Source organism: Symphodus melops, assembly GCF_947650265.1.
Source record: "Symphodus melops genome assembly, chromosome: 14".
In the NCBI taxonomy this organism is placed as follows: Eukaryota; Metazoa; Chordata; class Actinopteri; order Labriformes; family Labridae; genus Symphodus; species Symphodus melops.
The window spans coordinates 18,388,628-18,416,612 of NC_136704.1; the positions used below are offsets into that span (position 1 = coordinate 18,388,628).

General features: G+C 40.6%; 3 protein-coding genes and 1 long non-coding RNA gene across 8 annotated transcripts; 2 read left to right on the plus strand and 2 right to left on the minus strand.

Moving 5' to 3' along the window:
- Positions 1-560: 560 nt before the first annotated feature.
- On the minus strand, positions 561-4,997 carry LOC306835060 (uncharacterized protein). Its single transcript, XM_079361461.1, has 5 exons — positions 4,466-4,997; positions 2,991-3,049; positions 2,817-2,900; positions 1,716-1,792; positions 561-932 (listed from the first exon to the last, which is right to left on the minus strand). Exons 1-5 carry the CDS (start codon positions 4,849-4,851, stop codon positions 888-890), a joined length of 651 nt encoding a protein of 216 aa, XP_079217587.1. The 5' UTR covers positions 4,852-4,997; the 3' UTR covers positions 561-887.
- A 1,777-nt stretch (positions 4,998-6,774) lies between these two features.
- LOC306835059 (polyhomeotic homolog 3) lies at positions 6,775-23,449 on the plus strand. 5 transcript variants are annotated; one of them, XM_079361457.1, is made up of 12 exons: positions 6,775-7,059; positions 10,969-11,599; positions 12,336-12,488; positions 13,168-13,263; positions 13,385-13,592; positions 14,461-15,576; positions 16,445-16,785; positions 17,969-18,134; positions 18,682-18,793; positions 19,061-19,181; positions 20,902-21,235; positions 22,643-23,449. In XM_079361457.1, exons 2-12 carry the CDS (start codon positions 10,985-10,987, stop codon positions 22,795-22,797), a joined length of 3,417 nt encoding a protein of 1,138 aa, XP_079217583.1. In that variant the 5' UTR covers positions 6,775-7,059; positions 10,969-10,984; the 3' UTR covers positions 22,798-23,449. The 5 variants fall into 5 exon arrangements, with proteins under 5 accessions (XP_079217583.1, XP_079217582.1, XP_079217585.1 ...); XM_079361456.1 differs by lacking the exon at positions 6,775-7,059 and adding an exon at positions 7,071-7,438; XM_079361459.1 differs by lacking the exon at positions 6,775-7,059 and adding an exon at positions 7,071-7,438 and having other exon boundaries at positions 14,476-15,576.
- Positions 16,698-17,552, minus strand: LOC306835061. The gene is made up of 3 exons (XR_013780565.1): positions 17,508-17,552; positions 17,250-17,377; positions 16,698-16,783 (listed from the first exon to the last, which is right to left on the minus strand). It is a non-coding gene; the product is annotated as an uncharacterized lncRNA (long non-coding RNA).
- Positions 23,450-23,866: 417 nt separating the features above from the next.
- Positions 23,867-27,724, plus strand: cldn11b (claudin 11b). Its single transcript, XM_079361788.1, has 3 exons — positions 23,867-24,241; positions 25,101-25,265; positions 25,732-27,724. Exons 1-3 carry the CDS (start codon positions 24,016-24,018, stop codon positions 25,989-25,991), a joined length of 651 nt encoding a protein of 216 aa, XP_079217914.1. The 5' UTR covers positions 23,867-24,015; the 3' UTR covers positions 25,992-27,724.
- The last annotated feature ends 261 nt before the right edge of the window (positions 27,725-27,985 follow it).

Consider the following 27,985-nt stretch of genomic DNA (forward strand, 5'->3'; position numbering starts at 1 on the left):
AATATTTTTGTAATCCCTGTCAAAACCTGTGCGTATACTTTAAGCTGCTCTGGTTGTGCTTAAACATAATGCTTGCACTTGGATATATTGGTGCATGCCCTCATACCATCAACTGTGACTTATACAAGTGCAAAAACAATATCTGAAGGCAGACATTTTACACATCAAGTGAAACAACTTAAATACAAGGAGAAAAGTAGAGGCAGAAAAAGTGTCCAAATCAAAATATGTGAGTCCAAGCAAACAGTTTAAGTACAAGCAGGGAACATTTGAGAAAGAGGAAAGTTACAATGGTTGGCCAAATATACCAAAAGGTTGAGCACAATAAGATTGATTATTGTCTGTAGTGATAAGTATTGAGTGTAAACAGCACATTTACATCTCTTTCAATCTCTGCCATCATCATTTTCTAAATTTCTATACTAACTGCGATATGTAGGAAAGACATAATACATTTACAGGACATGGCTTTAATCAGACAAAAGTGTTCCATATACAGTATATACATGTGGGCAAAACTAAAGGTCAAACTGTACACTAAGGATTTTCTTTTCTATTGCTGGTTTTATCATATTTATTAGTTTAAAATGGGACAGTTTAACAGCAAGATCCTGATGAAGCAGAATGTATCACGATACATAGTTCCTGAATAAATATATATCAAATTATAAAACACATTACATAGCTAAGGATTCCTTATAAAATGTCATTACAAATCTAAGAAATACACAAGCAGTGTCAGTCTTTGTATACAAATAATGTTAAGTATAGAGTTTTCTAGAAATATTTTTATGACATGTTTTTAATCCAGTAAATAACCATGGTGTGAGCTTTCTGTAAAAAAAAAAAAATAATAATAATAATAACACAGCAAGGACGGTTTATGCTTATATTTCCAGAACAGGCTTTTCTTCCAAAACGTGTGTCCTGATCTGAAACGACAACACAAACAATCAATGAACAACTTTGGCATAGAAAGTTACCTGAATTAATTAATGCATATGTTGAGAAGATACATTTAAAGGGTTAATGCCAGACTATTTGATCTGTTCTTAGTGTCCAAATAAATCCCAGAAAGGTTCCCTTAAAGTTCAAGTCCTTTCTTTTGTATTGGGTTAGGTACCTTAAAAAAAGAAAACAGAAACTGATGATAGCTTTAACGCTACGAGACCCCATTACAAAAAGAGTGATTTTGCCTGGCAGAATGCAGTAGTGCTCATCTATTTTTTTTTTTTTTTTTTTCATATACTTTATTAATCCCGCGAGGGGAAATTCGGTTTTCACTCTGCATTTAATGGAGAGGTCTCAGAGTGAGGGGGCTGCCCACAGAGGGCGCCCCAGAGCAGTTGTTGGGGTTCGGTGCCTTGCTCAAGGGCACCTCGGCAGTGCTCAGGAAGTGGACTGGCACCTCTCCAGCTACCAGACCAATTTCCGGACTTGGTCCGTGCCGGGACTCGAACCGGCGACCCTCCAGTTCCCAACCCAAGTCCCTACAGACTGAGCTACTGCCGCCCCTACGACTGCTTCAATATGATACCTTTTCTATTTTTTATTATGTGTTAAAAAAATATCATTTCTTAAACCCAGACAAACTGTAGCACTCTTCAGATGTGTTTCTGTAACAGCAGCGAATCCGACCAGCATTATTCCTTTCAGTATTCATAATAACAGTGTATTATTGGTATCATATAGAAATGAGTCATAAGTTGTCTGACCGGTTTCTGTTTCCTCTTTGCTTTCATCATTTCCTGCTGCTGTTTTGACCGTACTTCCTCCAGACTCATACAGCCGCCTGAAGACAAACAAAAACAGACATACTTGCACAGTCGGATTAAAGGAGAAGAGTTGTATTTATTTTAACCTGTAATCTAATCTATATATGACTACAATGCATAAATCCTTGAATTGCTATTGTAAATTGCTTCAGACGACAGCAGTCAAACAGGCTGATTTGGCTGTAACAAATCCATGCGTGTGTGTTTTTTTTGTTGTTTTTTTGGCACTGGCCGGCTCAAAGTGTTATTCTAAGTGTCTCATAACATTAGAGAGGGATCCCTACAAATGTAGACCTTTTTGTTTAAGGACAATCCTCTTTTTTATATCCATAAACTGCCAGTAAGACTGGAAGGCTTCCAGAGAGCTGGCCAATCCAGGCAAGGCAAGTTTATTTATATAGGGCTGTTCAGACACAAGGCAATTCAAAGTGCTTTACAGACAGAAAAACCTAAAAACATTAAAACAGAGCTTCAGGAAAGAATGCAACAGAAATAAAAAATAAAAAATAAAAAACAGAAGAAAGTGGGCACTTGGGGAGGGGGCCTTAAAGAGACAGCAGCTGAAACTAATCGTGAGCTGCAAAGCTCTATAGGTGTCACAGACTGACAACATGAAATGTGAAAATAAGGCTTTAACAATCTAAGTCTGGTAGTGGCAAAAAAACCAAACTAATTGGGCACTGGTTTGTCTACTGTACCTGTAGGTCGATGGATCAGGCACCCCATTTAAAGAGGCTGGCTATGATTGTTTGATGATTACCCCACTCACCCTGCATTTCATGTCTTCAATTTATCAATAAAGGTAGGATGCAAAAAAACAAGAAAAAAACAAGCGCTTTTGATCATACATTTGACAACAAGGAGGATTATGTTGTCGCCATTACAACCTGTTTTGTGGCTTCAATCTACTAGAGCACTTTAAATCTTTTCTGCAAAGAAGTCTTTGAAATCCATTAAAAAAATAAATAAATACAGAAATGTGACTTTTAATGAAAAATATAGAAAGTGAAACATGGTAATATTCCTTTTTTGTGCACTCACCGACACTACTGGGGTTGATGGAGACATACGCCATTGCTCTGCTCAGACGAAGCTCCTCTAAAGCGGCGAGCTCCGCCTCCGCTTCTGCTCAACCAATCACAATAAATATAAACACCTCATGAAAGAATAAAGAAGTCCACACACCACAGACGAAACACTAACAAGAGGACTCACTTCTCTGGATCTCTCTTCTTTTCTTTGGGTTCGGAGGGATGACGGTGAAAGCTTTGTAACTGAAACAGAAACAACATGTCTGGATTTGTTCTCTGCTGTGGATCACATCAATGTTTTAGACATACAACTCATCCTTCAGCAGCAGTCAGCTGTCAGTGTTCTCCTGCTCTAAAACAATCCTGCTTTTTGATTTTACAACCTGGAATACATTTTGTTATCTTGGAAGATAAATTGTATTGGCTGACTCGTCTTCCCTTTTGGACTTCATCCCTGTGACTTTTCTGCACTTGAGATCTCAGAGTTTGTGTAATATTCATTATATTAAAAAAAAAATCAACAAGACTAGTCTTTTTTCTTTTTTAAATGGAAGGAAAGCAAATAAAGTCAGATTTCACTCCACAGGACCTGCAGGTGGAAAAACAACACTTTATCATAAACAAATGTGCACATTCATGGACAGTAAGCGTCTCCTGGATGCAGTGAAATCTCACACAAAGCATCGTGAAACAAAGCATATGTTTTTGTGCAGGTTTACGGTCATTGACCTGCGGCTCTGCGAGGATAGTGGGAGGTAAAGCGTGTGGGATTAAGAGCAACAGATGGTGACAGGCAGCAGCTGGACATCTACCTGTCTTTGATACACAGGTGATCCCAGTGACCTACACACAGTCCACTAGTTTAAACAAGAAGATATTGTTTAATATAATCTTATTTATTGTGGCCTAACAAAGCAGAAAGGTTGTGAAAATAACAGACACTAAATAAATTGATGGACCAAAGACAGAAAAGTAATAATAGTAATAGTAGATTATTTTCCGTTCTTCTTTGCACAGTTATTCCCACAGTGTTAGCTCAAAAGTACCTCCCACCTGTATGCTATCCCATTAAAAAAGGTTAGACAACAGTTTGGGGGTTTTAGGGATTATTCGTGGAAAAAAAAGAAGATCCTGTGAGGTATATGTTAGTAGTGTTTTCTACTCAAGGTATCATCCTGCTTTATTGTAACTTTTATATATGTCAGTCATTGTTAATACTTTGTAGTGGAAAAGGTAAAAACTGGCAGTTACTTCAGTGGGATGTCAATCATCCTGTCTGACACCTATCTGTTACTGACTGGCATTGTTATTCTGAAGACCACTACGAGTCAAAGTGTCTTTTTCTGACCTTTGAAGTGCAAGTTCCTGCAATAAACTGTTTAAATAAATTCCTCCTTATCATTTTATGACCAACATCTCCACAGAGACAGTCAGACTGAGTTACCAAAACCTTGTGTTTGGTTATTTTTCACAAAGTTGCTTGCATGTTTCCTTATGTAAATTGTATGTGTTGCTTGTTTTATGATTGATATTCGCCACCTTCATGGTCCTAATATTTGTTCAGTGCTGTTAAATGTTGTCCTGTTGTGTGCACGTAACATATAAAGCCTTCTATCAACTTTGACAACACAAGCCCACTCCTGTCCTGTGCCATCTCACCTTTGAACAGCATGTTTAGCCTCCACCCTGACCGCCCGCTGCTCCCTCTGGCACGCGCTCATCTTCTGGCATTTTTGGTTCACATTGGTACTCCTCACAGAGTTGGCCGCCTTCCGACAGTCCGGGTTGTTTCTGTGAGCGGCGGAGATGGACCTGGACCTCCTTTCACAGCCGGGTTTGAGGGCCGTGCGCCTCGCTCCCCCCTCCTCACACCTGTCCCGCTGCGGCCACCTGGGGCAGCTTGACGCGCGGCTTTTACGCACCGAGAGCACTTTGAGTTCACGCTGCGCTCCGTTACCTGCTTTTACCTTCACCGGTTTAGTTCGCTCGACGGTTTTTCTCGAGGCCTCCACCGGGGATTGCTTGATTACTTTTGTGGCTGGCATTCTTTAAGGCAACGCTTCTGTTTCCTGAAAGAAATCCGTCATTTTTGTATGTCAATTAAAGGATACAAATATTACAGTCTCAACTCTTCCTCTGAGTGGTTCTGTTGCCATGGGGCAGTTTGTACCCTAGCAACTGTGGTCAAGTCAAACAGATCTGGGACGGATTTCCGGTACGGGGTTTCAAAATAATGTCCTAAAACCATAACACGTTACTGACAAGCGAATAGTAAGGTAATGAAAAACTTTAAACAAAACAAAAAACAAAATGGTACAATTGGACAATTTATAAGTTATTTTTCATAGTCTCCCGCTGTGAGGTGAAGACAGTTTCAGGGGCAGTCTGTCCTGAAATTCTCTCGAATTATATATATTCTAAATAATAAGGCACAATAGATTACGTTATCCTTGTAGTCCTTTAAATACATTCATTATTTTTTCCTTCTCCTAGTGTTTTTGCTTTGTGCTACAGTCCTTTAACACATCTTCATCTTATTTTGAAGGCAACACTTCCGGTTCCCTGTCTTTGTGTCTGTGTATGTGTGGAAATTGATGCAGATTAAAGTAAGTGACGCAGCATAGTGTTTGTTTTCAGTTGGTTTCCGATGCTCATAAAGTTAAGTCAGTCTGTCCATCCTATCACAGAGCCTCATCCGACTAATGACACGCGATTCAATTAGGGTCACATGACCCTTCTTATGCGTAGCATGAAGTGTAATCTATTAGTTTGGGTTTGGGCTATATTCAACATAAAACATTTAATAAATATTTTATGCTTGAATGCTTTTGCAAGGATACTTATTAGTTTATTTTGAATGGGACCAGAGAAGAACCAACTTTTGATCCTTAAATGTATTGATAGATACTAGATATTGATTGAAGGTACAAGGGAAACTCGTAGTCCTCCAATAAGAAACTCCGAGAGATTAACTGCACATTTTCAGTAAGACCCTCTGCTCAACAGAATGACAGAAGCATAACTCAGGTTCTGATGCTAAATTTATCGCAGGAAATAAAACAGTTATTTTGTAGATGTAAACGTTAAATAGAAGCGGACCTCAGCTCATGCATTGAGTGTGGGCTTGTGCATACACAGGGAGACATGATTGGTTTATCAAATTGGTGGCAGACAAAGGAAAACGTTTTTACAACTGCTACAGATGACGGATTTTCTTTGTTCCTTTTTCTGAGCACAGTATTAATGTCTGTCAGGGCGTGAATACATTTTCAAACCAACATCTTATAAAGGGTATCTGGAGAAAATGACCTTGCCTTTAAAGTATTATTGTAGTAAATTGAGAGCTTTAAAGTAGTATTAATTTGATATGATTATAGCTGACTTTGAATCTTTAAAACTCTCTTCCTCTGCACCTTCTAATGCGTTTAAAAAGCGATCACCTTTTCAAACTGGCTTTTGACCACACTTGGATGTGATCAGATGTAATTTCAATCTATGATGATTTTTATTGTTGTAATTAATGTAATTGTATATTGTGACCTCGTCCTGTTTAAAGTGTAATATCAAATAAACGTTATTAATTGAAGATGGAAAAAAAGGGATCTTCATTATTACTGTATCTGTCCCTGGTCAGTCCTGTTATAACTGAACTCAGGGTTTGGATAAGTGGCAATTTTGAGTTGTCCATTGATCATAAACATAGATTATATTTCATCATCTTTAAATGCTTTGGTTAATTAGTGGACAATTTAGTTTCATTTTAATCGGTCATTGAATATGGTCTTTTAAATAAGTGTATTACAAAAATGTTGGCCCCTGTCTTCCCTATTTAGTAGTTTTCAATAATTCAATCGTTCAATGCAGGACTCATTCTTTGATCTGAATACTTTTTTCCCCCACCACAGTACAGAACAAACCTGCTTTTCTACTGCTTAACCTTGTACAATGTGCATGCTGCAGCCTGGCTGTGTGCACGAGTCCTCTCGGTCCTCCTGAGCTCTGAGTGGTGCTGTCTCGCCTCTGCCTCTCTGTGAAATCTGCCTTCCATTGCGTTTCTCCAACAGCGGACTAAGCAGGCCCCTCGCAGCCACTACACTGGGGCCCTGAGCCGGGCCGATTCCCCCACACAGAGCCGACAGGTGTGACCCTGGAGCTTCACCGGGGAACCGGCTGGCAGCGTAACCGCTCAGGATGCTGGATTTACAGACAGCTCCGCGGGAAAAGCCCCGAGCTGTGCTGAGACCATAATCAAAGTGCGACACACACAGACACACACATACACACACACACACACACACACACACACACACACACACACACAAGCCCATGCATATCACAAGGGCCTGTCTGGCATTGTCATTTTGCGTTTTTGTCTCTTTGAGGGGGATAAACGCAGATAATCAGAGGTGAGGCTGCTAAGATTATTATCCGGGGGGGGGAGCGTGACGCGCACTGCTCGGCAGCAAGCTCCTGCGCTGTCAGACGAGGAAGTGAAGCCTCAAACACGCCCATTTCTGCCTGTCGAAGCCCAGAGCCGTTCATCAGATAACAGCAACAGACTTTATAAACATGCGGTCTCTCTCGGCCGGACGAAAGCGGGAATAAGCTGCAAGACGACGCGGACAACGGGCGGTAGGTGACGGAAAGATCTTTACGCAGCGTGGGGACATGACAGTGTGCCCAAATGTTTTTATCGTAAGACTTCTCCACTGTGAGGCCTGTCTCCATCTTTTTTTTTTGATAGTCACATGCATGATCTCTGGCCTAACTGTCACCGATATGCATAGTGACTCATTGCTGTCATAGTTTTGGTCTGCATGAAATAGGTGAAGCTGGTTAGCACAGTTAATAGGCTGCGGGCCAGATGTCAGCATCAGCCCGCTGTGTGTGGAGTGGCACCTGCTTGCGTGGTGATGTTGCGTTAAATTAGCTAAGTTCAGCCTTCAGAAACACATTATCAAATACACATTTAAATCAGCTTGCGTTATGTGTGGCAGATTCACCGTGAAGATCACCGAATGCATATGAGCAGTTATCAAAACGCATGGGGAGCCTTACACTCATGTTCTGTTGATCATGACTGGACAGATATGTACACATAGATCTACAGCTGATACAATTGATGTATTTATCCACAGAAATAGTTGGGAAGCTTTTTTTAAATTTTATTTCTCAGAGGTTTATTTTAGCAGATATGAAAAATTCGTTGGTCAAATGTGATGATTTGTGATTTTTACATTCAATATTTTTGCAATGTTTTAAAATCAGTTATTTGCGGAAAGATGAATTTGCCATTTGATCTCTTAACAGTGTTCTTGATGAACAGAATTTTCATTGGATGAAAAAAAATGATGTATTTAGTCACATCTAAAATCAAAATATCGTTTATATTAATTCTGTCATACAGGAAAACAAATGATCAATGCTGAAGAAAAAGCAACTGAAACAAATAATCGTTTTATATGTTTACTGTTTTTTTGTGAGGATTTTCTATTTATTTTGCTTCGAAATACAAGATTATAGTGATAATACTTGCAGACAAAACCTCACAGTCAGAAGAAAACCCTAAATGAACTCTGAGATTAAATGGATGATTTGCCCTGTGTGTAGAATAATGTGTTTTATGTGCTTTATATATTAACATAATTATATATTTATAAATCAACCTGTTGATCTGTCATAACAACGCTTATTATGAGTAACCATTGTTGTGCACACAGGGCATACAATTTATTAATCTCAGAGGTAATTTGTGGATTTTACCACAGGCTTCAGAAGATAAAATGAAAGTCTGCTTTCATGATGAATTCAGAGATGAGCAGAACACTCAATCTGTGAGTCCCTTTAGTATGGTTTTTGCTTGTCTCTGCTGTGTCAGGTCACGTATACGCTGCCATGGCTCTAATGCAAAACACAGCTGAAATTGATAGTGATGGTGTCACGTGTCAGTCAGCAGAGAACCAAGTACAGTCGGTGGTCTTCAAATGTAAAAGTTTCCCTTACTTGTTTAAAAAATACACTGCTAAATAATTAACATTTTGGTTCAACCACTTAGGAAAAAGGAGTTTGGAGCAGGTGTACATGTTCTCCAACACTGACAAATTCTGGACCATTCTAACTTTGCTTTATTTTGACTGAATATTGTGTGATTCAGTAAATATGTCAGCATAAAGTCAGAACATGGGCAGGAGCTTTTCTCATCATCTTTGTCCTTCTCTGCAGATATTTTGTCAACGTTTTTATATGCTATATAAAAACTGAATTTACAAAGGGAATTGCTTTGGCTTGAGACATCCACTGTTGGAATAAATTCAAAAAAGATTTTTTTTTTAGTTTTCCAGCTCAAAAGTCATCTCGTTGTTGTCGCTAAAGCTGGTCATAAAAGCCTCGCCGAACTGTCTTCACTCATTGTTTTTCTAGTCCTGGAGTTCTGATACAAACATGCTCCTTTAATTATGTCAAAGGCTTTTAGTCTTGGCTCTTGAAAATACTGTAATTAATGCCGTGAGTATTCTCAGTCAGAATATTACTAATAGAAAACAAGTTGAAATAAGGGCCATCTTCTTTTCAGCCTGGAAAGTACGATAAAAACATCACAATGTCAGGAACAGTATATTTATTTTGAAACATTGATCTTTTGTCCATTTAAATTTTGACAGGGTGACAATGATGAACTCTTTTTTTTTTTTTGTCGACAAAATTAACTCATAAGAGGCTTCATGACTGTATGTTGTTTTAAAAAGGTTCAGAGCAACGTCGTAAAGAGGTCAGTTTGTACATTACCCACACTGACTGTTGATTCCACGCAGAAGATGATAAAATAAGACCTGTACAGGTGTTTAACTGTACAGCTCTACGAGGGAGACCCAAGGGGCTGATTCTGTTGATTATTATCAGACTGGAGGTGGAGTCTAAAGAAATTTAGTGGTTTACTGTTGAGAGCGATGGATTTGCATACTGGCGATTGTCTGTACTTTTTTTTTTTTTTTTTTTTACCATCACTAAACATGACACAGAATGGAGGCATGAAGGGGACTGGTGGGAGGACTGATGTGTCCGTTTCCTCCCTGTATGGGACGCCATAGTTGGAAACTAGATTGTTGTCAGGACAGGTTGATAAGCACTATGACAGTTGGCTTTGATAAATTACATTTCTGTCGGTCAAAATTCAAGGTCACTCACTGTGTCTTCATGTCAGGAGTCAGGACTGTATATAAAGAAAAAAAAAGATCGGAAATACACCCTAGACCGGCGCTGGCATATTGCACAGGAGCGACTATGGCTGTTGGAGATGCAATGTTGACATCCCCTCCCTCCTGCTACCCACAACAAACATTTAACTAACAGATAAAGGTCAATGGTCGCTCAGGTGGGTACAGTACACAGCAGAAAAGATTCTGCTGTAGGTATGAAACAGGCACAGACATACATATGGAAGGTTCAACGACTCACGTGTTATGTTTGAAACGTTTCCCCTCCACTCTGATAACCCAGCACACTCAGCAACGCAGGGGGCCGCATTTTTTAACAGAGCTGTCAATCATGATGTAATCGCATCAGATAACTCATCAAAGCAAGAAAAATAAATAGTTGACCATAAATCAGTGTGATAAGACCTAACTTTAAAGACAGAAACAGTTTTTGAGAAAATATTGCTTTTATTTTATTTTTTTGAAGATATATTTTGGGGGCTTTTATGCCTTTTATTTAAGAGAAAGGAGAGTGGAGAAAGAGAGTTAGGAACAACATGCAGGAAAGGAGCCACAGATCAGATTTGAACCCGGGCAGCATAAGACCACAGCCTCCATGCATGGGGTGTGTGCACCAGGTCATGAGTGACCCCCTGTATTTTGGTTTAATAGTATGACCCATGTCCCATCTGTTACCACAGAGGAGTCGGAGCTCATGGCCTATAATGCAGCCCTTCAGTAGGGAGAACTGCACATGTTTTGGCTTCACTTTGAGAGGGTTGTTGTCCATTTTTTTACACAGTTGAGTTTAACAAAGTCTTTTCTTCCCTGAATTATTTAATAATTATTTTCAGGATAAAAATAATTTTCAGATATTTGGCCTAGCCATTGAAAGACACATATTGTTGATATTGTTGTTGCTTAAAAAAACATATTAAAGTGTACTGTTCTGATTTTGTCTGTTTCTTCCAGTGTGCTACAGGGTTGAATGATGGACCGGGAGCCACTTCGTCAGAACCAATCAGAACACTGCGAGACCACCAATGGAAGCAACCTTTCGACATCCTCCACCACGGCTGACCCCTCCACCCCTACAACTCCCACCCCTCCCCGCCTGACCCCCAACCCAATGCTCCTGGACTCCCCCACTCCCACGCTGACGCCAACCACCTCCTCTCCTCCTCCCCCTCTCACCCCTGCTCCCACCATCACCGCAGCTCACATCCCAAAGGCAGCATCAGCGCCGTCTCCACACATCCTCGTCCCCGCTCCACCTAAACTCACCTCCACGGCCACTCCCGCCCTCCGCACGTACTCTCGCCCAATCCTACCCTCCCCAGCGGGTGTCTCCAAAACATCTTCTTCCTCCTCTTTTCTCCCTCCTTCCTCCTCCTCTTCCTCTGCTGTTGTAGCCAGCACCACCTCGTCACTCCTCTCCTCCTCCTCCTCCTCTTCTTCTTCTTCATCTGCTACACACAACAGCACTGTCATGGCAACCAAGACATCCACGAGCCTGATCAACGGGAACACAAGGCCTGTTTCCACGTCGACCTCCACACCCATCAAGCCCTTTCACACACCAGCCAACCCACCTGGCCGACAGGTAAAAGAAAGGATCAGATTAATCACTATTGTTTAATTTAAACTCAACATAACCTGTCTGGACAGGATTGTGTGTATGGCTTTAAATTGGCTTAAGAGTGCTTTTATTTTCATCTTGAAATGTTCTCAATGGGCAGAAAAGATCTTCGGCTTAGGGAATATATCTATGGAAACTATAAGAATTATTAGGTGAAGATATGCAGTTACAAGCTGTTTACGTTTTGCAGTTCCATAACAGCATTATCTTGGTGTCCCAGTCTGTTAATTCAAATTGTGTTACAGCTTTGCAAAAGTGCAAGAGAGCACAACACAGGTGGAGCTCCACATACATAAGGCGCTGTTCTATATTCCCACAGACTATTCAATCAACTCAATACATTTATTTGGCCACATAATAAAGTTATTTCCACATAGTTAAAGGCTATCAGACCCAATCATACTTCCTATTTATCCTGCTGAAATAATTTGTAACAATTTAAAAGTTTATGAATAAATTTATGATTGAATATATTTTTCAAAGTGCATTTCACTTAATCAGCTACATTTCCTTATTATCCTTTTTTGGGGTTTGAACCCGTTGTACAAACACATGCTCGGACACACACGTCTGTAGTGCTTTTTCCGGGAAAAGCTAACAAGGATGTTTTTGCGCTGAAGCTCTCCATGATTGCTTCTCTCCTCACTTCTCCTCTCCTCCCCCCACTTGTCCTCTGTACTCCTCTCCTCTCCTCTCCCAGGTATCACAGACTCATCCTGTGGGCACACCTGGCCTTGTGCGAGCCAACCAGAGCCCGTCCCCCGTCAGGCATAGGGTATCCCAGCAGACCTTGCTCCTGGGGAAAGGTCTCAAAGGGTCTGGCCAAGACCAGGTGCTGCTCAGAGCTCAGATGGTAAACATGAAAATACACACAAACCACATCAACATACATGCACATATGTCTATTGCTCAGGGAGATAACCAGTATTTTTAAAGTACACAGAGGTGGGGGGGGATGCAAAATCTGAGTAATGAAGCATTCAAGGTATTCAGGAAATACAAACACACTCCAGTGTAGTTTTCTCATGTTAGATACATACATTTTACAGTTGTCAGCTGTTTAAGTAAATCATTTTCCTAAATTTTTATTAAATTGAATCCGTTTTCTTTCTTAAGATCCACAGATTCAGCAGGAACCAATGAACTTTGAGCAGAGAATCACAAACAGGATGTCAGACAGGGTTTACATTCACAACAACATATCAACATATTTCTTGGCGATTGTTTGGTTATAAGATGAATTAATGTGTTTTACTCTGCCTGCCGTTTATCAAACAAATCTGACTTTAGGATGACACACAGTACAAGTTAATGACAGGGAGACGTTTGAAGAAAAGAGGTAGGAAAGGGAGTGAATTGAGTCCTGATAATGGAGGATAGGATAGATAAAGAGTGAATTATTCGGTCAACAGATCTGACTCTCCATATCCATTGGGAAGCCCTCTCACCTCGCCAACTTCCTGCTCTCAATTTTTTATTTCCTCCTGTTTTTACACACTACTTTTTTCCTCTCTCTACTTTTCCTGCTGCAGCTGATTCTTACATCTTCTATGCGACCTGCCCTGTCCTCCTCTTCTTCCTCCTCCACCTCCTCCTCCCCTACTTCCTCTAACCCTGCCTCCGCTCAGGTGAGCAGTCAAGCAATGCCACTTTTCTTGTGTGAATGTTGGATTTCTATCTGAAAACCTACAATGTTTTTCTGAGCTCTTAATGATCATCTCTCTGTATCTTCCATTCTCTCCTCACCAGCTCCAGAGTCTCACCCTGAGGCCTCCTCCCCCCGGGGCCCTCACCATCCCTCCCTCCCTTCGCCTGAAGCCGCCCTCCTCAGCGCCTCCTCCCCTCTCTCGCCCTCACGCCCCCTTGTTCCCCCCTCTCAGGCCGCGACCGCAGCCCAGCACCACGGCAACCGAGAACACGACCACGCCCAACCGCCACCTCTCCGTCCCCCCGCCAAGTAGGTCCTTAAAGATTAACTTGTCATAATGGCAAGACTGTAATCATCGTCTGGGCTTCATTCTGGGTCAGTATTAAAATTTACTCAACATGATAAACCTGCAGGGTTACAAATATCGACTGCTAATTTCATTGATGACGTAAATTTACGAACAAAAAAAGTCTTTTTTTATCTGTAAACTTGATGTTAAATGCTCTACCTATGAAGCCATTAGTGTAGGTAGGCTGGTAGTTTACCCTGAGAGGCAAAACCAGTGGCAAAAAAAATCTATGTGGCAACCAACTGTAGATGATTATAAAGTTGTCAAAACGTTTAAATGTTCGATTCTTCTTTTCTGCGTTGGTCGTTTCGTACTGACGTTTCTTAAGTCATTTCAGATTCTCAAAAAGGAGCAAAACTTACATTACAACTCTCACACAGCGCTGTGTGAGGGTTGTTTATTAAGACTTATGAAGTAGAAGGAGAAGATTGTGTCCATTGAAAAATTGTAAGTTAACTTGAGCACCCCGTCTTAATTGTACAAATACAGGCAGCGCCCAATGCATTTGCACATTTTAGAAAGTGTGCTGGAGCAGCCTGAAATTTTTGGTGTTTAAAAAGAAAAAAGTACCAAATGATGAGTGCCCAGGACTTCTATTTTCGGTATCAATCAGGTAGCAATCTTGTTTAATTTTTTACGAGAATCACATCAAAGTTCAAAATCTGCACTTAAAATAGAATTTAAAAAATGTCAAATATAGAGGATTATAAAAAACAAATAATGTACAAAGGGTGCGTCAGTTCTAAAAATCAACAGGATTATAGTTATATTCTGTTTTCTTCCTTCTTAAATATGCTCCTGTCATCCTCTTCCTCTCTATTTACTCAGCTCTTTATTCTCCAGTCCGAGCCGTCCCTCTGAGACCCAGACTTCACTCTCCAAACGGCCACAGAGCGACGTCACCGCGGCAAAACTCAACCCTCCAACCGATCGCAGCTGCCCCTTCCAGCCAGTCCTCCTCCATCCACAGGCCGCTGTCCGGGCTCAAGAGCTGTCCGTTAACTCAAACTATGCTCAGGCCCGGCCAATCACAGCACAGCTCGTCAGTAACAAACCCGATGCCTGTTTCTTCCCAATTTGAACGCTCACCTTCTGCAGCGAGGCAGCTGCAAATCATCGCCCTCTCCTCGGGCCGCCAGACTCAGTCCGGCACCTACAACCACACTGTGCAGTCTTCACCTCCAATCGTAGAGTCCCTGGAGCAGTCCGGCCAATCAAAGAGGACTCTGAGTGTTGAAGACTTGCTTCCGCTTCCTCTAAACCCAGCGTTGCCAAAAAACACCTCTCCTCTTTCCTCGCCTCCATCCCTCCTGAGTCCAGCGTCCCCTCCGAGTCAGGCGGGTCCTTTAACACAAACTCTAACTCAGAAAGGAGAGACGAAGGAGAGTGAGAGAGCACGAGGAGGGAGACAAGGAATCAGAGAGGAGGGGAGTGTTGGGAAAGACCTAAAGGTGCAGAAAGACGACCAAAGAGAGAAAGAGAAGGAGGAGAAAACACGGCTTTCCCCTGGGAAAGAAGCAAGCAGTCTGAAACGGATACAGGAGGTAGAAAGAGGCAAAGAGGAAGAAGACATGGAAGTGATGGAGGAAGGAGAGAGAGTCAGAACGATGGTAGAAAGAGATAAGGAGAAAAAGATGGAGGAGGAGGAGAAAGAGACTGCTATGGACCAGTCTGAGAACCTAAACAGCCAGGTTCCCCGTCTGTACCAGAACACTGAACTAATTCCAAAGCCTGACACTGTTAAAGACTCCAGCGTGGATCCGAAACCCATCAAGGGTTTAATTTCTGCTCCAGTTCCAGCCCTAGTGACACTACCAGTACCAGCTCCAGTCCCAGAGATCTCTGTCCACAGTCAGAGGCTCCCAGAGTCTCACCGGGACCTCCAGCCGGTCAGCCAGGAGGACTTCTGTGAGAACATGTCAACGCAGTCCGACAACCAGTCAGGTAACTGCAACTCTCAACGCTGCAGGTCAGACAGACTTTTTAAAAATGTGAAATGTTCGGTTAAATCAAGGCAATCGTGATTCCAACAATACATTCCATTTCACATGTTACGAGCGATATTGCACTCAACACAGCTCTTCACATCAACAATTAAAAGTCTAAAGCTTGATGGACTCTTACTTTCCCCCCTTTCTGTCTGATAAAGAAGGACAGCTTAGTGTCTGTTATGTGCAGACTCTGCAAGAGTTGAGTCAATGTTTAATTATATGTAAGAATTGTTTGGTGGTTTTTGGAGTCATACTGGGATTCTCCTTGTGTCAAACGCATATTCTTGCAAACTGTAGGGCGCTTCGGTGTATAGAAAATAGTATTTCCCTGATTGACAAATAGAAGAATTGATTGTTCTCATAATGCTTACTAAAAACAGAAGCTGCTGTCGAGATATTTCTTCCACTTCTTCTTCTTAAAGATCTCGTCAACTCTGCTTATCTGTACAATTATTGTTGGGTTTTTTTTTAATTTTATTTATTTATTATCTTTATTTTACAAGGAGAATGTTCTTGCTGAGATACAATATTTTTTTGGAGAGATTCAGCCAGGAGAATAAACAGATGAACTAACAAAGCAGAAGCCCACCAGCAGTTTATATAGTCATGCAGTCTCTGTCCTGCCATCAGGAAAGTTTCACAGTAAGAACTTCATCTAAAAATGTCTGGAGTTTAGACAGCCTCAAATCTCACACATGCTGGAGATTTAAATGTTTCTATTATTAAAGCTGAAGAGCTTATTAAACAATAAAGAACAGAAGTGTCTGTTGTTGTTGTGTCTGTCCACACTGACTCTCCTCACCATCTCTCTCTCTTCCCAGCGCTCTCCAGCCTCTCCTCTCAGTCTCCGCCCTCCTCGCCCTTCATCACCCCATCAGCAGAGCACCCTCCTCCCCTTCTCCCAGCTCAGACCGCCCACCCGACTGACCTAAGCCTATCGCAGCGCGAGGCTGAGAAGGTCAACAAAACTGTCGGTGACCCACAGCACCTTACTGAAACCGAAACAGAGACGGAGCCTCTCGGCCAATCGGAAGACGAATCTGACAGCTTCAGCCAATCCCTGAACAGCCCCTGGGAGCCAAAGCCGTGGCCTGAGGGACGACAGGTTCTGACCCACCTGGTGGAAGGATTTGTCATCCAGGAAGGGCTGGAACCGTTTCCTGTAAGGACACACACATGCACACAAAAGGAGGACAGTTTATTATTGATTCATGACTTTAGAATCTAAGCAATGGTACTAGCCTTTTAAGAGTGTGAGGTATAATCTGTCATATAATATGATAGAAGACTTTTTATTTAGTCTACTTAAAAAATGTATATACAGTATGTCAGGTGATTTAAATATTTAATATTTTGTTTGTGTACATGTTTAACCCATTTTTTGCAACAGATATACATATGTGAAACAACACAGCATGAAAGTGTTGCTGTTTTGCCTTTTAAGCTCCTGCAACAGACACCAGTTAAATAAAATAATATTTTAATTTTAGCTGCAACATCATCTCTGTGGGCAAATAAGTTGGCTCAGAATAAGTTGAACTTTTAGCCCAGCTGAGATGTTTTTATTTCACCAGGAACAGCCTTTATTTTGAGTTTAAAAATAAAGCAGCCGGATGTTGACAAAGCCAAACACAAGTTGCTCATTCACCACTGACCTGAACTGTTGGGTGGGGTTATCTGCTGGAGGATGAAAGACTGGCTCGAAGGGGCAGCTGCGATTGGTTGGAGGGTAGAATTTTGCCACGGTGACGTCGCTATGTGACCGTTTGGAGAATAAGTATTTTGTTTAGAGTACAAATGTACTACAAATGGAAACCAGAGCACTTTCAATGATGAAACTCCAGACCCTTGTGTTCAGAATATTATTTTCACAATGAACCATACTTAAGGTATTCAAGGCATTGGTAGACCAGCAGCTCCTGTGTTCTGTGAGGTAAACGTAGAGTTGTCAGTAACGATGATGTAACAGTTGTTCTGGCTTATAAAACAGATCTTTTCAGAAGATTAAAGATCTATGGCTTTTGGTATCCTCGCTGTTGTTCAGTCAGACACTGAGTATCTATGAGAAGCATATCAGAGGACACACTTTGATCAGGCCCATTTATCCCAAAGAATAAAATCACAGATATCAAAGACAGGCCCTTTGCTGAAATAATCTATGGGAGCAATTCCAAAACATTTGAATATTTTTAATCCTTTATAACCCAAAAGAGGAACCATAAGCTCAGGTTTGTAGAACTCTAAATGCCCTCTCAAAAAGAAGAGAACATGTATGGGCCTAATTAGTTAAAACATACTTGGAGAAAATATTTTTTTTCTATATTTAAATACCTTTTATCTTGCAGGTGAACCGTTCATCCCTCCTCGTTCCAGAGCAGGTGACCAAACCACAGGAAGTAAATGGGACCAATGGGAAAGCAACATCGCCTGTGCCGGACACGGCGACAAAAGCTGAACACTCCACGGAGTCCGAGGAGGAGGAGCCCGGAGACGTTGACAACCACGGCAACAGTAAGCAAGCTTTAAATTCTCCAGAATGACTTCTTTTATATATTTTTTTATATTAATGCTTTTTTTGTTTTCAAAATGTAAGGTTAAATTTATACTTGTGTTTCTGCATAGAAATAGAAGTAGACAATCCAGTGCTGCTCTGATTGTGTGCATTATGGCTATTTTAATTTTAACTCAGCCAAATGGAAATGGAATTTTTTAACTACATCAAGAATAACTTGACATGATTATACATTTCAATTAATTAAATGTTGTTTTCTTGTTTTGAAGTTAGAGATCAGATTTAAAAGATTTTCACTAAAATATTTATCTCCCTTGCCTCTCAGGGCTCTTTTCAGAAAAATACTGTATTTTTACTTTAATTGTATTAATGATTCAAACATATTTAAAGTACAGTATATTTGCCTATAATGTTTTTGAGATTCATTTAAGTTAAATAGACCAAAACTGTCTAAAATGATTCCTTTTGCAGCTCTGAATTCTGTAATTTATGAACTCGTACTTTGAAATCAAGTTCACTGTGAATGTGTTTGTCTGATACCTACAGGGTCGGCCCACAGGGACCGGACTGTGCTGCACTGTCAGTTCTGTGGGAAAAGAGGCCACGCCCACAACTTCATGCGGTCCAAACGCTTCTGCTCCACGTCCTGTGCACGCGGGTGAGACCTTGGTTCATTAGCTCGAATGCAAAAAGCCATCTGTTGTTCTGTGTGACCTGCAGGCATTGTTTCTGAGATGTAGTGGTGTTTCTGAAACACAGTGCTGACAGGATGTGGTTTGTGGCCAATGAAAAAACACACACAGGTGTTAGCAGCAGATATGAGCGTGGATCAAAGCATCAGAAGGAGGAAATAACACCTCATCTGTGGTCTGCTCTCCTCTCTCTCTCTCTGTCCTATATCTCCCTTCTCATCTTTCAATGACAGGTTCAACGTTCGTCTGACGAAGCGATTGCGAGCTCTGAGCGCAGGCAGTCGGTCAGAGAGGCCACGCCCAGTTCTGAACAGGGCGGAGTCAGTTCCTGGGAAGCCTCTGTTGCTGCGGCTGGTAAGGAACCTGAACTTACCACCTGTTTACATCACCACAAACTGAACAAACCTCTCTCACTTTCCTTGGAGCTTACTTTCCTGATTCTCCTACACAACACAAAAAAAGTTCACTGAAATGTAAACCCCTGTATCTGCTATTTTTACAATAAAGCGTTTGATAAAAGAGAATAGGAAAAAGCTGATAAACTTGAATCTAAAACTAGCTACTAATTGGACCGAGCTAGCTAGCTCTGACAGAATGAGCTAGCTTATGCTAGCCTTACACCAAGCTGCTTATCAAGCGATTTCAAAGTCCCAGTCACAGTCTGATTCAAATCATGAGAGTTTCGGTAGGGTTGACACACACTTATACCAAACACGTTGTCAGTTGTTTGGTATAAGGTGGTCATAAAACAAATCTATTTTAAGGTTCACTTTTTCTCGTCTTTGCGTTGTCATACAATCAAACATGTTTAACATTATCACAGGTCTTTAGGCTTGTTTTATGCTCATGGTGTTGTTCAATGACATGACCATTGTCAACAACCAATAGGAGCAAGCACCAAACAGGAAGCTGCAAACTAGTAAAAATGGCTGCAAGGTTAAGGGACATCACAGTTCTCCTGAACTGTGGAAAGGGCCTCAGCAATTTCTGTCCCCTTATTTTCCTCTTCCACTCTATCGAGAAGCTGTCAGACATTTGTCTGTTAAAAGTCTTTAAGTTTGGGGCTGCAGTGGCCTAGTGGTTGGTTTGCGTACCCGATGTACCGAGGCTGTTGTCCTCCAAGTGGACAGCACAGGTTTGATTATGGCCTGGGGCTCCTTTCCCGCATGCCATTCCCCACTCTTGCTCTTTTTTTGTAAGTCATTACCTTTTTTCCAAGTCTTCTAGAAGGATTTACTTGACAGAATGTAACTTTAACAGAATAAGCCATCTTACCCCTAATCTATGTATAATAAGTCAGTTTTTGTATTTTTTGTGAAGTACTGATTTCAATATTTTTTAAAAAGGGCCTTACAGCTCATAAATAACACTCTTTATTACGTCCTTTATTCATCTGCTTAAAATATCACAGCATATGTATCACAGGAAATTGATTCCACAATGTAGTTGAGGAAATTCTTTAAAATAATAATTTTTCACTGTTTTCAAACTTCACTTTTCAGAAAAATGTACAGTTGAGAATACAAAGATATGAAGCCAGTAGGGGGAGCACCTCCCAACACTTTGGCTTCATACAGTCAGTGATTTAAAAATAATCAACAACTTCCCACAGTATAATATTAGTTATGGAAATAATGTAAGATAACTGCTAACACATGTACAATTAGTAGTTTGCATGGGTTAAGAGGACATGAAGAAATTAAAACTCACACAGATGAAATCTTGAATTTTGGAGAATAAGTTGGTTCACCTTCCAAACTTTTTTCTTCATGAGCTGTCACAAACAAAAACAAAAGAGAAACTGATCAAGGCTAACAAGTTGTTTTTTTTAACTGCTGGACCCATTTTTTTCTACTACTTCTATTCTATTATGCACAATTTGCCAAATCAAAAACATTTATTATAGGCATTATTTAAGGCACATTTAGTCAATAACACCTTTGTACATTTAATGTAGGTGTATGACTTGAAATAATATAGTTTTACATTGTTGCATTAATAACACATTCATTTAAAGTTTAAGTTTGAAACCCCTTCATCCTACTCACCTGTTTGATCTCATGCATCCCTTTAGCCTCGTGATCTGTGGAGCGCCGGTCGGCGAGAGAAGGAGGGAAAGGAGAAGGCAGCGGCTGCAGAAGATGAAGAAGAGGAGGACGAAGAGGAGGAAGACATGGAGGCAGGAGCAGAGGAGGAGGAGGAAGAAGATGAAGAAGAGGACGACGGTGGAGAGGAGGATCCTGCTGTTGCCATGACAGCCAGGATGGAGCGCCGGGCGGTCCGGAGAGGGAGAAGGGCGTCTGCACCAGCCCTGACATCTTCCTCCTCCACACCCACGACCACGTTTAAACCTGCCCCCTCCCAGTGGAGCGTGGAGGAAGTGACGGCCTTCATACACACCCTGCCAGGTAGACAGGACACACAAACACACAAACACACACACATGCACACATACACTCACACACACACACACACATGACAACATGTCATGTGGAGTTTCTTGAAAACTGGCAGCCTCTGTCAAAGTTGTCTGTTTGATTTATAAATACATTGAAGCGTTTTAATTGTCAGCAGATGATAGGGGGCTCCTTATCCAATAAAGTGTTTCACAAGTCGTGAAAATGAACTGCTGAGTGTGCCCATGTGCATACTTTTAACCACAAACTTTCAGTGTGAGTGAGTGACATCACCGTAAACATGCTGATGAGAACAGAAACACTGGGAAAGTTCGAGTGACATTCCCAAACTCAATCTGAAAGGTTCTCTGCAGAAAGATGGTTTTATGGTGAGAAAAATGATATTTTTTCCAAATTGTTACAGGTCTTTCAAACTGAAAGTTCCCTTTGGATATTCTAATTTAGACCTTAATCTGATGGTAGAATTTAAACCTAAATCACTTAAGATGAGACATATTATCCAGGTTAGGAGTACTAACAAGGTTGCAGAGCAGACATTTAAATGTCTTCATTGGTCAACCTAGGAGGGAAATCACATCATGCATGTTTAGAGGAATCTGACAGCCAATTTGTGTGCGCTACCATCTAGCTGGATTAAACAATAAACAGCTGCTGGTGAAGGGACCTTAATGAGAAGATTTCACATTATTTAGACTTTACTTTTTGAACATTGTTTAAAACAAAAACCTGATTACATGAGAGACAAATAAAGAAGACAAGCTCAACCATCAGCCACATATTTATGATAAAGTATCTTTGTTTTACAAGCTAGTTAGCTTAGGCTGGCGATGATTTTACTGCTCCTGATCAAGTGAGCGCCTCCCCGATCTGCAATCCTCGTGTTTTTTTAAGCTTGGTTAAGATTTGAAAAATCATCTCCTATGTAGCCGTCCTTAATCAGTTAACAGCTGTATTTAATATCAATTGTGAAATACATTTATTACTAAATTCATTTTAGCCGGGCAGTGGATTTTCTCAAAGCTTCATCTTTTTGGTAATTCATTAAGAGAATATCTTTCAATTCATATCTTATTCATATTTCAATAATTTATGTTTTTGAGTCCTTATAAGCCACCACAAAACTACTGCAGAAATTCTCTTAACTTCATGAACAGGTCCCACTTTCAGCTAAAATAAGTTTTGTTAACACCTTGACGCCTTTTGTCGCAAATTTGCATCACACCGCTCCGATCTAAATCCAGACATCCAGTACCTTTTGCTTCACGATACTTCAAAGAGTAACTCTACTGAGCTGCACTCACCAGCACCCACCATCAGTACAAAACACTAATAAAATGTTCATTTAAGATGACCTATATGTTGGAACTTACAGTACGTTCGGGTCTTTATGTTTTTCAGGCTGCAGTGACGTGGCTGAGGCTTTCCGTCTGCAGGAGATTGACGGTCAGGCTCTGCTGCTGCTGACTGAGGACCACCTGATGACCAGCATGAACATCAAACTGGGACCAGCTCTCAAGATCTGCGCTCACATCAACTCACTGAAAAACCAATGAGCGTTCAGGCAGAAAGATTCAGAAAGAGAAGAAAAGGAGAAATGTGATGGAAAACTGGCAACAAAAAAACATGGAAAAAAGAAGAAAGGAAAATCAAAAGCTGACACCAAGGATGACAGAACAAAGTCACAAAAAGAGTTAAAGGTCATTAATGAGATTCCAAATCGAGGAGTGGCCTTAGAGGAGGTTAAAGAAGCATGAAGACACCAGAGTCCAGAGGAAGATTCATCATTTTTTGTCCCTCCGACTGTAGCAGGAGAGTGGGGGCGTTTTTGTAACCTTGTGTACATTTTACATGCAGCTGGAGAGTGTACATTTGAAGCTATTTCATGAAGGAGTTTGAACATTTAATATATAAAATTTGTCTATTTAGTTTTTTTAGAACGTGACGTCAATGACAAAAATATCCAGTAGCTAACATAACCAGTGTGTGTAAAAAAAACCCAATAATAATAATGATGATGATGATGATGATGATAGTTAGGCTTTGTAAGTGATTAATGAAAGTTTAATGTTTTATATCACTATATTCTGGACAAAACATGTCTGTGGATTAAAAAAGTCACTATCAGGGTAGAGACTGGTGTCTTTAATCGTCACATTTTTATGGTATCCTGCTTGAAATTATTTAATAAATGAATAATAAATCAAAGTGTATAGTTTATCTTATTGTTTGAATTCAATTGAAACTGTTTGACGTGAGGAGGGAGACCAGCAAGGGGCGACAATGAACTAGGTGAGTGATTTTAAAGAAAACTGGATTTAGATTTAGACCACATTGCTCCCTCTGAACCAGCTCTACAAACCTCTCGTCTGCGCATGCGTACAGGTCAGTGAGCATCTGCTGCGTTTCTGATATATTGATGTATTTTTTTTTCTTTTCTGTCTTCTGTCAGTCTGTCTATCTCTGTGTCTGGTTTAGGTTAGGCCCTCACACGCGTTCTGATTGGCTCAGGACTTAACTATTTGGTTCGTTTTTCACCACACCCGATGATAAATCTTATTCAAGGCGTTTTTTCTGCTGATCAGTCTGAGGCGCACTAACGGGACGCAGTTGGAGTAGTTCTTTTCTAAACTAAAACTCAATCAAAACAACAAATATTTTAATGCACACGTCTTAAACATCTGCACTTTGCAGTCTGTTTAAAAAGAAACGACACGAATTTTTAAGAAATTTTGCTTTATTTTTTTCCGCGCGTAAAAACGCACAGCGGCTCCATGGCGCACATGTGCAGGCAGATTACTGGCAGCGCTGCGAGCTGCGCGGGCTGGGTGGGTATCATCGTCGCCACGGCCACCAACGACTGGGTCCGGACCTGTGACTACACGGTGGCCACTTGCGTACGTATGGAAGAGCTGGGCTCGCGGGGACTATGGGCGCAGTGCGTGATCTCTCCTGCGCTTTATCACTGCGTGGCCCTAAACCAGATCCTCACACTGCCCGGTGAGACAGAGGGGGGTGACTGATGAATTATCCTAATTATAGTTTAATATATTGTTTTGTTTCTTAGTTTGTGTGTAAAGTTGTAAAGTGTAAAGGTTTTACTTATGAGCCATAATGCATTGTTATATTTCATGCGGGGAAAACCTCTATCAAGGAGAACCCATGACCTACTGAATGTTGATTCTAGAAACCTGTAAAAAAAATAATTTCATTGGCTCCTTCCTCTGCACACAGATGTGGAATGCAGAGCATCTGCACTGTGCTTTAGTACTACTTTAAGGTATTTGTACTTGACTTGAATATTTGAACTTTATCCAATCCTGTACTTTAACTCTACAAAATTTCAGGTGAATATTCCACTTTTGCTTAGCTACGTTTTACTTGCAGTTAGTTATTTGTCACATTTATCACTTTTAAATACTTCTTTCTTTCTAGATTTGGGTTTTTGCTTGTGTGTTATAATCAGAGGGATGTAAATAAGTAACTTTTCATGCAACAGTGTTAAGTGTTATTTAGACCCCATGGCTTTGACTGCTCATGCGTGTAGATTCCTGACTGTAATTGTCTAAAATTTTAGTGATTCCTAACTGGAAGAAATCAGTCAAAATGTATGTGGAGACATTTTTCTCACGTGTTATTTTACATCTCTTTGTTCTGAACAAAGAGATTTTTTTGTGACAGAACTGAAGTACAAACTGCACGATTTTCCTGAGATAAATCTGATTGATTGAAGAATGTCAGAAAATTGGATCAACAGGTGGTGGGTACTCCTGGGGCTAGATCAGTTAAGAACTACTCATCTAAGCGTGTCAAAAATAGGTAAAAACATGCTTCTGTTATCTCTCTCTCTCTCTCTCAGCATACGTCCAGACGTCTCGCGCGCTGATGATCTGTGCGTGTCTGTTGGGCCTGCCTGCGATGCTGCTCGTGCTCATGTCGATGCCCTGCGTCAGGCTGCAGAATGACACCTCCGCTGTCAAGCAGCGCCGCGCTCGGGTGGGAGGTGTTCTGTTCATCCTTATGGGTGAGGAAAGACACTGCAGAAAACTTTTTTTGGCAACATTTTGAAACATTGACAACATTTTTGTGCAATTTGAGTGTACAGGATGAGGTAAAATACTTTCTTTGGAGTCTTGCAGTGGATTTACTGGTGTTTTTGATGTGTGCTGGGATATTTTGAAAATTAGAAGAAAATGCTTTTCTAGAGTGAGTGGTATGAGGATGTACATCGGTCTGGTTGTTCTCAGCTTTTTTTGGAGGGTGGAGAGGTGAAAGGAGGTTCATGGTCTGTCAGACAAACCTCATCCTGACTGGGTTCATCCATCAGACTTGCCTGTTTCCTGTTGGCAGAGACCGGTACTTCCTGTCAAAAACCTTAGGGACAGGCAGCCAGATGGATCCAGACCCCAACAGAAACTCAACTTTCTTGCCTTATGTTTCTCTTTCATCTTTAAACGCCTCTCCTGTGTCTCCTGTATCATCTATTCCAGCTGTGTTTGGCATCATATCCACCATCTGGTTCCCAATTGGCGCTCACCAAGACGAAGGCCTCATGTCGTTTGGTTTCTCCTTGTATGCCGGCTGGGTTGGCTCTGCCCTCTGCCTCATGGGCGGCTCCATGATCTTGTGTTGCCATGGCGTCGACCCAGGGACCCCAAGCAGAGACAACAGCTTCTACTACTCCAGACAGCGGGGCACAGCAACACCACTGGACCCACCGGCCAACCACGCCAAGAGTGCACAAGTGTGAAGATTGATTAGAGACTGTAGATCATTGTAAGGAAATCTGGAATATCCTTTTCTACATTTAATGTACTATGACATATTTGAGATTGATTCATAATTTCCGTGCACAGTGGTCAGCCATGATGGCTTTTGTAAGGATAAAACATTTGTGACATTTATCCCTAAATTCTTTTAGAGAAGCGTAAGGACCACACTTGTATGATCCTTTTCCTTGAGTAAAATCACCAGCTGTGACGGTGTTACATTTTAGTTTGTAAGCGCCTCCCCATTTACCTAGTAGCGTCCACATCTGCACCGGAACTAAGAGAAGCTTCACTTTTATTCATCCCACGGTGGAAACATTTAGTGTTACAGCAGCAAAGAGCGAGGAGAGACAAAAGACGAGAGACAACTAAGAAGTGGAGGAATAAGCAAACATAGCTAATATCAAATAACTTACATTTTGACTTACATTTAAAAATGTTACTCGGATCTGCCAGCTGGTTTGAATTGGTGCAAAGAATCTCGGTATATGTTAGGACATGAAGGAAAAGAGGATTCATTTGTCTGCTTATGCCCTCAAAATAGGACAGCCTTCAACTATCCCCTGTGATTTAAACTTTCTTCAAAAGCTAACTCCAAAGGATGCATCCCCTGAATTTGGACATGCATAGCATTTCAAACGTTTTTTAAGGATGAAAAAACTCATGATTCCACAGTGGTTGAAAAGGGACAACTGTTTTTACATGTAGTTTTTGGGCACAACTGAACAACAAAAGCACCATTATTGGAAAGATATTAATTTCAGTAAAATGCTATGAAATATTCTGTAGGGCTTGGACTTTATTTTTTTCTATCTGTTGTACGCTTTCATCTATCACTGCATTATTCTGTCAACAACAAGAAAGACACTAGTTCTAGACTTAAAATGGCAGATGAAATAAATTACACCAAAAAAAACAAAAACAATCAGAATCATTCAGCGATGGTTCCTGCACATTTTGCAAATATGAACCAATGATAGCAGGGCCTCTGACAGGAAGGGAAATGTTCAGAGTTCATATTTTGGCTGTTTTTATGTTTAAGTGAACCCGACTCTTCACTGAAGTTAATCAAGTCGGGGCATGATAATTACGGTATATTAAATCAGGACTATGTTTAAATAATTGCCTAAATGATTTTGTAGACCTATTTCCGTTTACACATTCATTTCATTCTTTTGTCTAATTTTTCCTCTTCGACATTCTTGATTTGAAAACAACTTTAGTCGTTTTAGTTTTGGGGACTTCTGTTCTGTTGGTGATTGTCTGACATTAAACTGTATGAACACATTCCTGAAGTTCAAACTGAAACATATAGGTTGAGTATTTTTTGTTTGATATAACCTGCTTTTGTCAAACTGAATGTCTTTTTGCATCTTGCTCCATATTTACTCTTTTAACAAGTAATACTGTTTTAAATAAATCTATAAATAAATACATTCACTCTAAATGAGAAATTTATTCCAACAACAAAAAATAAATATTACAATTATCCTCACAAACACACATCAACACATTTCGCTGAAGCCACTAAGTTGAGCAAATCCTCCTTCAATGTAAAACCATTCACTCAAACAAGAAAAACAAACTTCAAAGTAACTGTCAAGGCTTCAAAAAGCCTCCATGAGGATGTAAAGACATGCAATGAACAGTAAAGTAAAATATGATCTTAGTAAGTTTGTAATCAAAACTAACATCTTCACAGTACACTTAAAGGGACACTTCACCCATTTACATGAAGCTGTGTATCATTAGAAACATGGTAGTAGTGTTGAATGGTCATGAATCCAGACCTCATTTTGCCCTGAGAAAATGTGTTTTTCTTTGCTTGAAAGTTTTCTTCATGTGATGCAAAAAGCGTCATATTGCATCACATGAAGAAAACTTCCAGGCAAAGAAAAACATGTTTTTCTCGTCTCAGGGCAAAATGAGGGTTGGACTCACGACCATTCAACACTACTACCATGTTTCTAATGAT

Coding starts and splice junctions, on each gene's coding strand:
- cldn11b (XM_079361788.1), top strand. CDS start 24,016: ATGGCGCACATGTGCAGGCAGATTACTGGCAGCGCTGCGAGCTGCGCG. Junction 24,242..25,100: donor CCAGATCCTCACACTGCCCG/GTGAGACAGAGG, acceptor TCTCTCTCTCAG/CATACGTCCAGACGTCTCGC. Junction 25,266..25,731: donor TGTTCTGTTCATCCTTATGG/GTGAGGAAAGAC, acceptor CATCTATTCCAG/CTGTGTTTGGCATCATATCC.
- LOC306835059 (XM_079361457.1), top strand. CDS start 10,985: ATGATGGACCGGGAGCCACTTCGTCAGAACCAATCAGAACACTGCGAG. Junction 13,264..13,384: donor CTAACCCTGCCTCCGCTCAG/GTGAGCAGTCAA, acceptor TCTCCTCACCAG/CTCCAGAGTCTCACCCTGAG. Junction 19,182..20,901: donor AGCCTCTGTTGCTGCGGCTG/GTAAGGAACCTG, acceptor GCATCCCTTTAG/CCTCGTGATCTGTGGAGCGC.
- LOC306835060 (XM_079361461.1), bottom strand. CDS start 4,851: ATGCCAGCCACAAAAGTAATCAAGCAATCCCCGGTGGAGGCCTCGAGA. Junction 2,901..2,990: donor AAGAAGAGAGATCCAGAGAA/GTGAGTCCTCTT, acceptor TTGGTTGAGCAG/AAGCGGAGGCGGAGCTCGCC. Junction 1,793..2,816: donor CATCAACCCCAGTAGTGTCG/GTGAGTGCACAA, acceptor GTTTGTCTTCAG/GCGGCTGTATGAGTCTGGAG.